At 54.5% G+C, this 13385-nt stretch overlaps 1 protein-coding gene across 1 annotated transcript in view; it reads left to right on the top strand.

Moving 5' to 3' along the window:
• Positions 1 to 711: 711 nt before the first annotated feature.
• LOC307091719 (unconventional myosin-XVI-like) overlaps positions 712 to 13385 on the top strand; it is a gene marked incomplete at both ends in the record, with an annotated part of 17418 nt that continues 4744 nt past the window's right edge. Inside the window, 6 exons of the mRNA XM_079759369.1 lie at positions 712 to 985; positions 2525 to 2889; positions 3433 to 4457; positions 4494 to 4857; positions 8191 to 8340; positions 8866 to 8951. Of these exons, the coding sequence (XP_079615495.1) occupies positions 712 to 985; positions 2525 to 2889; positions 3433 to 4457; positions 4494 to 4857; positions 8191 to 8340; positions 8866 to 8951 (2264 nt within the window). The remainder of the gene's footprint in view (positions 986 to 2524; positions 2890 to 3432; positions 4458 to 4493; positions 4858 to 8190; positions 8341 to 8865; positions 8952 to 13385) is intronic.

The following is a 13385-nucleotide window of genomic DNA, read 5'->3' as shown; positions in this document are numbered from 1 at the left end:
CTGCTCAGCTGGGAAAATATTTTAAAACAAACTGACAGATGTCTAATTGTTAAGATTATCAATGGTAAGGCTCCCCCACCACTCTGCACTTTTATACAGCAAAATAATTCAAACAGCAGAACAAACAAGCTGCTCTAAGAGGGTACTGTGTAGTCCCTCTTAGGTCCAGCCTCTTTAGTGAATTATGTTTCTCTGTGAGAGCCTCTAAATTATGGAACCAACTGCCATTTGAGATTAGAAATTGCACCTACCTCCATACATTCACCCACCATTTTAAGGGCTGGCTTTTAAGCAATCAAAAGGTGTGAACACCTTTGATTCTATTTAAGATGAGTGCTTGTTTGTCTGCTACTCTGTATTTGTGTAGCTCTAATGTCTAACCCAGGTGGTTTGTATGAACCATGTATGTATGTAATTGTATATGTTTTTATGGAGTCTATTGGCATCATGTTATACTGTTATCATCTGTTGCTGTGTGTATTCTTTAATATGTTTTATTTTTTTCAGCCATCCTGTGCCTAGCTTAATATCTTGCCAAAGGACTACAGTTGAAAATTAGCCTGTTTGCTAATACTGGCACATTTACAGTAATGCAGATTCATGTGCACTGTCCTTTAAATAAATAAATGAAATTAAATGAATCTCTCCCTCTCTCCCTCTCTCTCTCTCTCCCTTCTCCCTCTCCCTCTCCCTCTCCCTCTCTTGTGCTAGTGGTCCGTGGCTGGTTGGCACGGCGACGGGCCCGCCTCCGTCTCCCACGGCAGCAGGGGGATGCCTGTAGCCTGCAGCGCTTCCTCCAGGGGGCAGAGGACCTGGGCCTGCGGGCGTACGACCGGCTGGTGCTCCAGAACGCCTCCGACATCGCCCGCGAGAGCGACCGCCTGCGATGCTACGGCAGTGCGGCCCCCGCCGGCCTCGGGGACAGCCCCCCGCTCGGCGAGAGACCGGAGCCTGTGGGCAAGGAGGAGGAGCCGCCGAGCAGGAGGTAGGCTGAAGGAAGGTCTTGAAGGTTGTTAAGGTCGTTAAGGTCCTGAAGGTCGTTAAGGTCCTGGAGGTCGTTAAGGTCCCAAAGGTCCCTGCTCCTACGCCACCATCACGCTCTGTTCCTCAGCGCGTGTTTAAATTGTGTGTTTGTGTGTGTGTGTGTGTGTGTGTGTGTGTGTGTGTGTGTGTGTGTGTGTGTGTGTGTGTGTGTGTGGGTGTTTGACTGCGGCCTGATTTGTAGTTAATGATGGCATTGAGCCCGTGCAGGGGATGGAGTGAGGGGTCAGAGTATGTCAGCCGTCTGTCCCCAGCGGGCGGCAGGTGGCCGATTAGAGACATCAAACTCGGAATATCATGTGGTCTAATCCCTGCAAGGAAATTAGACTCAAACCATTAACAGCTCCCATAATCCACTGGTTCTCAGTCCTTATCCCTATATTGGCCTCTTCAGCACGGGATCGGAGCAGGGAGAGGATCATAATCCCAGTGGGTGGGATTATGATCCCAGTGGGTGGGATTATGATCCCAGCGATATCATTACTGTAAATGAATCTGGATCAGAGGTCGGTCATTACCCCCATTGATCAGGAGCTCCTGGTTGCCACTGGGTTAGGGTTAACTGGTTAGGGTTAACATGTTGGGGTTAACTGGTTAGGGTTAACTGGTTAGGGTTAACTGGTTAGGGTTAACATGTTGGGGTTAACTGGTTAGGGTTAACTGGTTAGGGTTAACTGGTTAGGGTTAACATGTTGGGGTTAACTGATTAGGGTTAACATGTTGGGGTTACCCGGTTAGGGTTAACTGGTTAGGGTTAACATGTTGGGGTTAGCTGGTTAGGGTTAACTGGTTAGGGTTAACTGGTTAGGGTTAACATGTTGGGGTTAACATGTTGGGGTTAACTGGTTAGGGTCAACATGCTGGGGTTAACCGATTGGTTCTCTCTGGTACAAATGAGAAGTTAATCAAAAGAATTTCGACAATCATCAGAATGTGCATTTCTTTGAATCTTTCTCTTACTATTTTAAATGTACATTTTAAATGTACATTTCAGGGCACTTAGCGGACGCTTTTATCCAAAGCGACTTACAACGGTTCACACACTCACACACCAGCGGCCGTGTTCAGACTAGCAACCTTCCGGTGCCCGATAAGAGACCCCTCTGACCACCTGGTCTCTGTTGGCTGAGCTGAGTGTTGGTGCTGAGGGTCTGAAGCCTCTGCTCAATTAACTAAGTAATTCTGCTCAAGTAACTTAAGTTATTCTGCTAAAGTAACTTAAATTAATCTGCTAAAGTGTTTCAAGTTATTCTGCTAAAGTAATTTAAATTATTCTGCTAAATTAACTTAAGTTATTCTGCTGAAGTAACTCAGTATTCTGCTGAAGTAACTCAGTATTCTGCTGAAGTAACTCAGTATTCTGCTGAAGTAACTCAGTATTCTGCGGCTGTAAGAGGCTCAGTGTTTCACCCGTCATGTTGTTGAGCCTGCTGTGCAGAACCTTCTGGAGGAGTGACCCCCCCCCCCCCCCTCTCTCTCCTAGGGTGGCGGAGAAGGCCCCCCTCACCGCAGGGGGGCGGCTGATCCGCCACCTGCGGTCCAGCTCGGTGCCCACCCCCCTGGCCATGGAGCAGGTGGTCCAGTCCGCCGGCAGCCCGCTCGTCAAACCGGCCCTCCAGAAGTTGGCCCACCCCCCGGAGGACGGGCCGGGGGGGGGCACCCTCGCCTCGCCCCGCAAGCAGCCCCCGCCAAAGCCCAAGAGGGACCCCAACACCCGGCTCAGCGCCTCGTACGAGGTGGTCAGCGCCGGACTCACGTTGGCCCCCAAGGAGCCCCCCACCACACCGGAGGGTCGGGGCTCTCCGACCGCCAGCCCCCCAAGGACCCAGCTGTCCCCCACCGACCCAGGTACGCTCTGTGGGGCCCCCCCAGGACCCAGCAGGTCTGTGGTTCATAATGTGGGGGCGCCCAGGAGTAATTCTTACTTAAGTAATTCTGCTCAAGTAACTAATTATTTCAAAGTGACTTAAATTAATCTTAAAGTTATTCTGCTAAAGTAACATGAATTAATCTGCCGAAGTAACTAAAGTATTTCTGCTAAAGTAACTAAAGTAATTCTGCTAAAGTAGCTAAAGTAATTCTGCTAAAGTAACTAAAGTAATTCTGCTAAAGTAACTAAAGTAATTCTGCTAAAGTAGCTAAAGTAATTCTGCTAAAGTAGCTAAAGTAATTCTGCTAAAGTAACTAAAGTAATTCTGCTAAAGTAACTAAAGTAATTCTGCTGAAGTAACTAAAGTAATTCTGCTGAAGTAACTAAAGTAATTCTGCTGAAGTGCCTCGGTGCTCTGCGGCTGTAAGAGGCTCAGTGTGGTGTCTCACCCGTCATGTTGCCGTGCGGTCACTCTGAATCCGGTTGATATCTAACATTAGACAACGCCGTGTCCCCCCCAGCGCTGAAGCCGCGGCCCCACAGCGACGACTACACCACCCTGAGGAAGAAGCCCCCGCCCAAGCCCAAGCGCAGCCCCCACACCAAGCTGTCGGGGTCCTACGAGGAGATCAGTGCGGCGGGGCTCAGCCTGACCACGCTGCGCCCCGCTGAGGCCAAGCTGGGGCTGCTGTCCCGGGCCCCCGGCCTGGGTGGCCTTCTGCAGAGGGCCGCCTCGGTGGACGCCCCACTGGGGGGCCCGCTCAGCCTCTTCCGCGACGACGAGGACGTCTACATTGAGATGGTGGGGGCCCAGCCGAGGGCCCGCAGCTTGCAGGAACCCCCCCTCAGCCCGGAGCCCGCGGACGGGGAGGCCGTCTACGAGGAGATGACCTACCTCCCCCACGAGGAAGGCCCCGGGCCCCAGGGCCCCGGGCCCCAGGGCGGCGGGCCCCAGGGCGGCGGGCCCCAGGGCGGCGGGCCCCAGGGCAGCGGGCTCCAGGGCAGCGGGTCCCTGAACAACGGGGGGCCCCTGGGCAGCGGGCCCCTGGGCAGCGGGCCCCTGGGCAGCGGGCCCCTAAGCACCGCCGCCAAGGCAGCGCGGCTGGAGGCCCTAGGGCTGAGCCTGGTGGGCTACGGGGGGGCCGCCCTGCCAGAGGGGGGGGGCAAACGGGCGGGGCCAGGCGTGTCCGCCCCCACGGACCCCTCCCTCTCCCAGAATGCACTGCAGCCGGGGCTGGGTAAGGACGGCTGTGAGATCCCCCCCCCCTTCCCCAACCTGCTGCCCCACCGGCCGCCCCTGCTGGTGTTCCCCCCGTCCCCGGTCAGCTGCTCCCCGGCCTCCGACGAGTCCCCGCTGACCCCCCTGGAGGTCAAGAAGCTGCCGGTGTTCGAGACCAACCTCAACTACCCGGGGGGGGGTCCCGACAGCCCCCTGTCGCCCCAGCAGTACCGGCAGCGCGCCGACTCCTCCCCCAGCCTCAGCGTGCTGATGCAGACGGAGCGCTGCACCCCCCCGCCCCTCACCCCCCCCAGCACGGCCCCGCCCCCCAGCACGGCCCCGCCCCCCAGCACGGCCCCGCCCCCCAGCACGGCCCCGCCCCCCAGCGCGGCCCCGCCCAGCGCCCTGCCCCCGCCCTACCGGCCCCCCTCCCACTTCCCCTTCCCCCCCGAGGGGGGGCTGCTCTCTCTGACGCGGGCCGGCGCCGACCCCCCCAAGCCCCCCGGCGCCCCCCCTCGCGCCGACCCCCTGGGGAAGCCCCCCCCCTACTCCCCGGGGAAGGGGGCGCGGCCGGAGGCGCGGCGGGCGCACTCCTGCTCCTCCTCGCCCCTGCTGTTCAACCCGGCCAACGGGAGACCCCTCACCAGCCCGCTGGACGAGCTCAGCACGCTGTTCAGCTCCGGGCGCCACCTACTGAGGAAGAGCGGGAGGAGGAGGAGAGACGGGGGTCAGTGAGCACGCACGCACACACGCACGCACACACGCACGCACACGCACACGCACGAAGGACCCTGGAATCACACGTTGGCTGCTGTGTGTGTGTGTGTGTGCGTGTGTCTCGATTGCGGCGGTGGTTTAACCTTTTATTTCAGCGTAGTTTGTCAAACAAACTGTCTCCTCTTTAGTTAGTTTGATGTCTGTAGTGTGTGTGTGTGTGTGTGTGTAGCTGTGAGTGTGATTGTGTGTGTATGAGTGTGATTGTGTAGGTGTGAGTGTGATTGTGTGTGTGTGTGTATGAGTGTGATTGTGTAGGTGTGAGTGTCATTGTGTGTGTGTGTGTGTGTGAGTGTGATTGTGTGTGTGTGTGTATGAGTGTGATTGTGTGTGTGTGTATGAGTGTGATTGTGTAGGTGTGAGTGTGATTGTGTAGGTGTGAGTGTGATTGTGTGTGTGTGTGAGTGTGATTGTGTAGGTGTGAGTGTGATTGTGTGTGTGTGTGTGAGTGTGATTGTGTAGGTGTGAGTGTGATTGTGTAGGTGTGAGTGTGATTGTGTGTGTGTGTGTATGAGTGTGATTGTGTAGGTGTGAGTGTGATTGTGTGTGTGTGTGTGTGTGTGTGAGTGTGATTGTGTGTGTGTGTGTATGAGTGTGATTGTGTGTGTTTGTATGAGTGTGATTGTGTAGGTGTGAGTGTGATTGTGTAGGTGTGAGTGTGATTGTGTGTGTGTGTGAGTGTGATTGTGTAGGTGTGAGTGTGATTGTGTGTGTGTGTGTGAGTGTGATTGTGTAGGTGTGAGTGTGATTGTGTAGGTGTGAGTGTGATTGTGTGTGTGTGTGTATGAGTGTGATTGTGTAGGTGTGAGTGTGATTGTGTGTGTGTGTGTGTGTGTGTGAGTGTGATTGTGTGTGTGTGTGTATGAGTGTGATTGTGTGTGTTTGTATGAGTGTGATTGTGTAGGTGTGAGTGTGATTGTGTAGGTGTGAGTGTGATTGTGTGTGTGTGTGAGTGTGATTGTGTAGGTGTGAGTGTGATTGTGTGTGTGTGTGTGAGTGTGATTGTGTAGGTGTGAGTGTGATTGTGTAGGTGTGAGTGTGTGTGTGTGTGTGTGAGTGTGATTGTGTAGGTGTGATTGTGTGTGTGTGTGTGTGAGTGTGATTGTGTGTGTGTGTGTGAGTGTGATTGTGTAGGTGTGAGTGTGATTGTGTAGGTGTGAGTGTGATTGTGTGTGTGTGTGTGAGTGTGATTGTGTGTGTGTGTGTGAGTGTGATTGTGTGTGTGTGTGTGAGTGTGATTGTGTAGGTGTGAGTGTGATTGTGTAGGTGTGAGTGTGATTGTGTGTGTGTGTGTGAGTGTGATTGTGTGTGTGTGTGTGAGTGTGATTGTGTGTGTGTGTGTGAGTGTGATTGTGTAGGTGTGAGTGTGATCCAGTCGTGGTCACACTGTGTCTCCTGATTTATTGCCCCCTGGTTCCTCCCTTCAGGGAGGAACCAGGGGGCTGCAGGTAAGGAAAATCTTGTGTGTGTGTGTGTGTGTGTGTGTGTGTGTGTGCGTGTGCATGCGAGTGTATGTGTGTGTGTATGTGCATCCTAGTGAGAAGGGCGGGGGGAGGGAGGGGAGGGAGGGAGGGAGGGGGAGGGAGGGGGAGGGAGGCGGGGGGAGGGAAGGGAGGGAGGGAGGGGAGGGAGAGGGACGGGCTCCTTATAAGCCCGGGAGCGGGGGTGTTAGGGTCTGCATCCCTCAGCCTCCGTCACCGTCACCCGGCACGGCTGGCGTCATGGAAACACTCGGGGGGGGGGGGGTCAGTGCCATGTAGTGGGGGTGAGGGTGGGGGTGACATCAGAGCGAGGGGCATGCCGGTGGGCTTAGCGGGGCGGCCTACTTCCGCTCCGCTGGGGGGGGCGGGGGGGGATACCGCTGGCATCACACACATCCCTGAGAAGAGCAGCTGCCTCCCCCCCTCCTCCCCCCTCCCCCCCCCCCTCCCCCCTCCTCTGGGATGGGAGCAGCCAGAGGTATTCCCGGGGAGGGGGAGGGGGGGTCCCTGGCCCGTGGACCCCCGGCTCCTGAAGGCCTCACAGCGAGTGGATCTGTTACTATTCGATGTTTCCGGAGAGCCGTGGTGTCGCCGTTTAAAGTGCTCCCCCCCCCCCCCCCTTCATCCTACACATTCCCGGTCTTCCTAAGCGTCCCGCGTGCCAGGCGGTCCGGGTTCTGCGTCGGACCGCCACCTGTCACTCGGCCTGTAGGAGGGACGCTATATTTAGACGTCTTGTGACTCGGACATGAGCAGCGGGCGCATTCCCCACATCCATGACAGCTGATCCACACACACACACACACAGACACACACACACACACACACACACACAGACACACACACACACACACATAGACACACACACACACACAGACACACACACACACACACAGACACACACACACACACAGACACACACACACACACACACACACACACACACACACACACGCACACACACACACGCACACACAGACACACAGACACACACACACACACACACAGACACACACACACACACAGACACACACACACACACACACACAGACACACACACACAGACACACACACACAGACACACACACACAAACACAAACACACACAGACACACACACAAACACACACACACACACACACACCCACAGACAGACGCACAAACACACAAACAGACACACAGACACACACACTAACCCAGGCACATGTCACCAGGACATGTGGTACATAAACAGGGAGACAGTCATCCTGCGTCCGGAGCCCGGCAGCTAGCCTTGAGGCAGAGAGCGTGTGTGTGTGTGTGTGTGTGTGTTTGTGTGTGGTTGTGTGTGTGTGTGTGTGTGCGGTGACATACCCCCTGTGGCCAACAGGCTGACATCAGGCTGAAGGGATTCACACCAGGGGCCCTGAACTGTCCAGTGTCTCGGTGAGAGGGATGACATCAACGTGCGTCATGTGTGACTGTGAGTGAGTGAGTGAGTGAGTGAGTGAGTGAGTGAGTGAGTGAGTGAGTGTGTGTGTGTGTGTGTGTGTGTGTGTGTGTGTGTACCCATCCCCTCTCTCCAGGTCAGTCATGCAGCCAGCTGTTGCTGTATTTGTTGTGGCGTGTGTTTGTATGTTGGTTGGTTTGTTGGTTTGTGTGTTTGAGGTTTCTGAACTCCCAGGGGTTCGGGGGGGGAAGGGATGAGGGAAGGCCGGGGAGACCTCTGGGGGGTCATGGGGGTACCTCAGCGTCCTGTCAGACGGCCGCTGACCCCGGTCTCCGTCACGTCGTTTCAACGCCCTGTCGTCCTCGTCTTTTTACCCAGGGTTCAACTCTAACATCAACCTGCCTGGCCAGGACTGTGGCTCCGCCCCCACCTCCCCGTCGCCTCAGCTACAGGACAAGAACGCCAACAACCACACCCCCAACTCCTCTAGCTCCGCCCCCATCGAGAACGGGAACCAGATCACCAACGGTAACGCCCTGACTCCGCCCCTGACTCCGCCCCTGACTCCGCCCTGGAGGGGAAACGTTTGGCCGTCGTTTTTGGGCCTTTAGACGACATCAGTCTCAGGCAGAGAACCTCCTTCGCTGTCAGTGATACTGGAGTGGATGGATTCATGTTGTATAGTTCAGATAAGACATGACCAGGAACCTCTCAGTATAAACTCAGGTGTCTGTGTGAGCTGAAGCGTCAGGCGCTGGGGGTTCTGCTGTGGGGCTGCGGTGGTCGCTGTGCTGACGGTTCAGTGGCTCCCAGCAGGGGGCGCTTCTGTTGTTGTGTTGATGGTTGTTGTTGTGTTGATGGTTGTTGTTGTGTTAATGTTGTTGTTGTGTTGACGGTTGTTGTTGTGTTAATGTTGTTGTTGTGTTGACGGTTGTTGTTGTGTTGACGGTTGTTGTTGTGTTGATGGTTGTTGTTGTGTTGACGGTTGTTGTTGTGTTGATGGCTGCTGTTGTGTTGACGGTTGTTGTTGTGTTGACGGTTGTTGTTCTCCAGGTTCCATGGAGAACGTCAGCCACAGCAAGTCCAACACACCCAGCGCCGCCTCTCTGCACCGACACATGGACAGCCACCACACCCAGGTACATGCACGCACACACAGACACACACACGCACACACACACACACACAGTCAACGCACACACACGCACACACACGCACACACAGACACACACACGCACATGCACAGACACACACAGACACACACACCCAGGAGGGCTGACTCGTTCTCATTCTGATGGGTGTAACATGTAAGGGATAATTTATTATTAATAAAGCCATTCAGGGTAACTCAATACCTCTCGTTAAACATAGTACCAACATACTTTCGGGGTAATGAGGTTGTATTGATAATAAAAAAAAAGATTCTGTTAGATTCTACTGTGAAATAGCGTTCATAGCATTAGTCTGCTACTAAGTAATACAGGCAGATGGATACCGTAATTGACCAATCAGAATAGAGTAATCAACAGTGCGCTATTTACATTTCAGTGGAAGATTGGCAGCTTCCCAAAGAGCTTCAGACTGTCCACTAACTCATTACTAACTAATAACTAATAACGAACTAAACCTATACTATCACACGTTAGAGGACGCGAGAACGATGGAACAGAGGAGGGAGGGAGAGTTCTCTCCCCTAACGGAGAGGGAGAGATAAGGGAGAGTTCTCTCCCTTATCTGATGTTACTCTGGTCCAGACCACGTTTATCCTAACCCACACGCACACATGCGGACACACACACACGCACACACAAACACACGCACACACAAACACACAAACACACTGTGGTACACAAAAGCAGAACATCAGTATCAGGAAGTGGTGTGTGATTGTTTTGAATCCGTTTCATCGGAGAGGAAGGATTCTGTTGAGCTGAGCTCCTCACTGGAGACACCAGAGCGTTCCCCGCTCTGATAACAGGGATATGGTGACCGATCACACACACACACACACACACACACGCCGATACCCACACACACTGACTCACGCACAAATAAACATGCAACCACATATACCAGAGACCTGAATAATTAAAACCCGTGAATGATTCAGCAGACTGAACCGGCCTTGACTGTCCTGAGCTGAACAGAAGAAAACGAGTTACAAATGAGACGTCCCTCAAGCAGGGATCGTTTACCTACTCTCTACCGAGGCTTTACTCTCTCTCTCTGTCTCTGTCTCTCTCGCTCTCTCTCTCTGTCTCTCTCTCTCTCTCTCGCTGTCTCTGTCTCTCTCTCTCTCTCTCTCTTTCTCTCTCTACCCTAAGGACAAGCATGTTACACACACACACACACCAGTCCCCACCCCCCCGACAACAGGAAATGACAGTTTATATGAGAGGAGGGGGGCAGTGGGAGCTGAGCCCCCCCCCCAGGAGACCCCTGCTGGTGGGGGGGAGTGGGGGCTCATGGATATAGAGATGTATTGATATATGTATAGGAGGGAGAGACAGTAAGACTAAGAGAGAGAGAGAGAGAGAGAGACGGAAGGAGAAAGAGAGATTAGAGAGAGAGCGAGAGCGTATGGATATAGAGAGATGTATTGCTAGATGTATAGATATAGATATAGGAGGGAGAGACACAGACAGAGTGACAGAAAGACTGAGTGAGTGAGAGATAGAGACAGAGAGACAGAGAGAGAGAGAGAGACAGAAACAGAGAAAGAGAGAGAGAGAGAGAGAGAGAGAGAGCCAGGAACAACTTGATCCAATATCGGTCTGAAGTGTTCTCACAAGACATCAGGAGGCACACTTTATTCCCCTCTAGTCTGGGTTTACTGGAGTGTGTGTGTGTGTGTGTGTGTGTGTGTGTGTGTGTGTGTGTGTGTGTGCCTCTGCCTTTTACCATCACTGCAATCCAGAACGGGGGCTGGGTGGGGGGTGTAGGGGATAAGGAGTGGGGCTAGCGGGGGGGTTCCTCAGAGTTTGTTCAGGGCGGGGTGCAGAGCTCTGACCGCGTCCAGGAGCCTGCCCCCCCAGCATGGCCCCATTAGGGGGGCCATGCTGGGGGGGCCTCCTCACAGACACAGAGCTGCTGTTAGTCTGAGTCTCACATCCCAGAATAGGAGGGAAGGTACATGTACTGATACTCAACGTCCTGACTTTATCGACGTCTCTCTATCTCTCCCTCTCTCTCTCTCTCTCTCTCTCTCTCTCTCTCTCTCTCTCTGATGATTCTAAAGTGTCTCTCTCCCCTTCTCTCCCCTCCAGAGGAGTCAGCTCAACTTCTCCCCGTTCGGTGCGGGGGCCGCCCTGTAGAGGGTGATGGGGGGGGCGTGGTGAGTGGTCCAGCTCTCCCTCCGTACTGAGCAGTGCTTTACCGGGGCTCTGGGGGTACCCCCCTAGACCTAACCCCCCCCTAGACCGAAACCCACCCTAGACCAGGACCCACTAGACCAGGACCCCCCTAGACCAGGACCCACTAGACCAGGACCCACTAGACCAGGACCCCCGTAGACCAGGACCCACTAGACCAGGACCCCCCTAGACCAGGACCCCCCTAGACCAGGACCCACTAGACCAGGACCCACTAGACCAGGACCCCCCTAGACCAGGACCCACTAGACCAGGACCCACTAGACCAGGACCCACTAGACCAGGACCCACTAGACCGGGACCCCCCCTAGACCAGGACCCACTAGACCAGGACCCACTAGACCAGGACCCACTAGACCAGGACCCACTAGACCGGGACCCCCCTAGACCAGGACCCACTAGACCAGGACCCACTAGACCAGGACCCACTAGACCAGGACCCACTAGACCGGGACCCCCCTAGACCAGGACCCACTAGACCAGGACCCACTAGACCAGGACCCACTAGACCAGGACCCACTAGACCGGGACCCCTAGTCCAGCGCTCCGACTGGCGCTCTCCTCTGATTGGCTCGGAGGCTCTGAGGGTAAAACACTGAATCAGGTTCACTGAGGAGCTCTAAACTCAGCGCCGCCTTCCTGCAGCCGGACCCCGGGAGACTGTGGGGGGGGGGGGGGGGGGGTTCCTCCGGGCCGTAGAGCTCTGCTCCTCCGCTCCTCATTGTCACTCCGTCTGTCCGCGGGGGGGCAGCGCTCCGCCGTCTCCCCATTGGTTTAAAGGAAGGAAACTGCAGCTCCTGGTTGGACATCTGTTGAGCCCAGAACGAGCTTTCTAGCTGACGTTTCAGCTCTTAAAAACATTTTTATATCACTTTTCCACGTGACGCAGAGGATGTGAGGCTGAGAGGCCGAGAGGATGTGAGGCTGAGAGGATGTGAGGACGAGGATATGAGGCTGAAAGGATGTGAGGCCGAGAGGATGTGAGGCTAAGAGGTTGAAAGGCCGAGAGGATGTGAGGCCGAGAGGATGTGAGGCTCGAAGTAGGAGGATGAGAGGCTGAGAGGCCGAAAGGATGTGAGGACGAGAGGATGTGAGTCCGAGAGGATGTGAGGCTGAGAGGATGTGAGGCTGAGAGGATGTGAGGCCGAGAGGATGTGAGGCTGAGAGGATGTGAGGCTGAGAGGATGTGAGGCTGAGAGGCAGAAAGGATGTGAGGGCTTATCAGCGAGAGCTCGAGGGTCAAGCAGTGTGACCCCGCATAAGAAGATTAAGCAGAGGGGAGGGGCAGGGCTGGGGGGGGGGGTGGGGGGGGGGGGGGGAGCTCTGAGCCTGACATATTTGGGCGTGTTAATCACATGTTTGGACGGACCCTTCCTGCGGCGGCGTCCTTGGATAGCCATGGGCTAACGGGCTAACGAGCTAACGCTCAGGTATATTTCTAGAGAAATCCGTTCCTTCAGGATCAATTAGGAGACGGAGCTGGAGGTGCTCCTGAGGGCCTGATGAGATACAGGCCGTGCACACACACGTGCACACACCCATGCTCACACACGTGCACACACACACACGTGCACACAGATACGTGCAACGCAAAGAAACACTCCAGGCATACTGATGCAGGCCATGAGACGTCTGCTGTAACCGGAGGAGAGCTGCAGTTTCCTTCGTTCTTCACTCCCTCCGCCCTCCGTCTGTCTGTGTTTCCCATGCATCATCCCACCCCTGTGAACCCATTGTTCCCCGTCCGTGTTTAATGTTGGTACGTCGAGTGCCTGACACTGTCTGAGCCTCCGCAGTCTGCGTCTCTCCAGAGAGGGATCATCACAGGTGGAGCCGTCTAGTTCACGGTGTTCCTCTCCTCCTCTTGGTCTCTGTACTCCGCTCTGTCGTCGTCTAAATCCATTTACATTTACATTAACATTTAGGCCATTTAGCAGACGCTTTTATCCAAAGCTACTTACAATAAGTGCATTTGTTGCAATAAGTACATTTGTGATAAGAAGTGAAACAATATATCGCTGTCAGTACAGTAAAGATGTTCATAGAACCAAGTGCAAGTATTACAATCACTAGGCTAACCCATTCCCAGTGTAAAGCAACGATAGCAGCTACTGTAGATGCTACACAATTAAGTACCTTGAATAAGTGCAATGTACAAGTGCCAGGACGTACAACATTCAATGGTGGCTGTGCATTGGTTTC

This window comes from Pollachius pollachius, assembly GCF_949987615.1.
Source record: "Pollachius pollachius genome assembly, contig: scaffold_330, whole genome shotgun sequence".
NCBI lineage: Eukaryota > Metazoa > Chordata > Actinopteri > Gadiformes > Gadidae > Pollachius > Pollachius pollachius.
The sequence above is the reverse complement of the archived record's forward strand: the minus strand, read 5'-3'. Positions and strand labels throughout refer to the sequence as shown.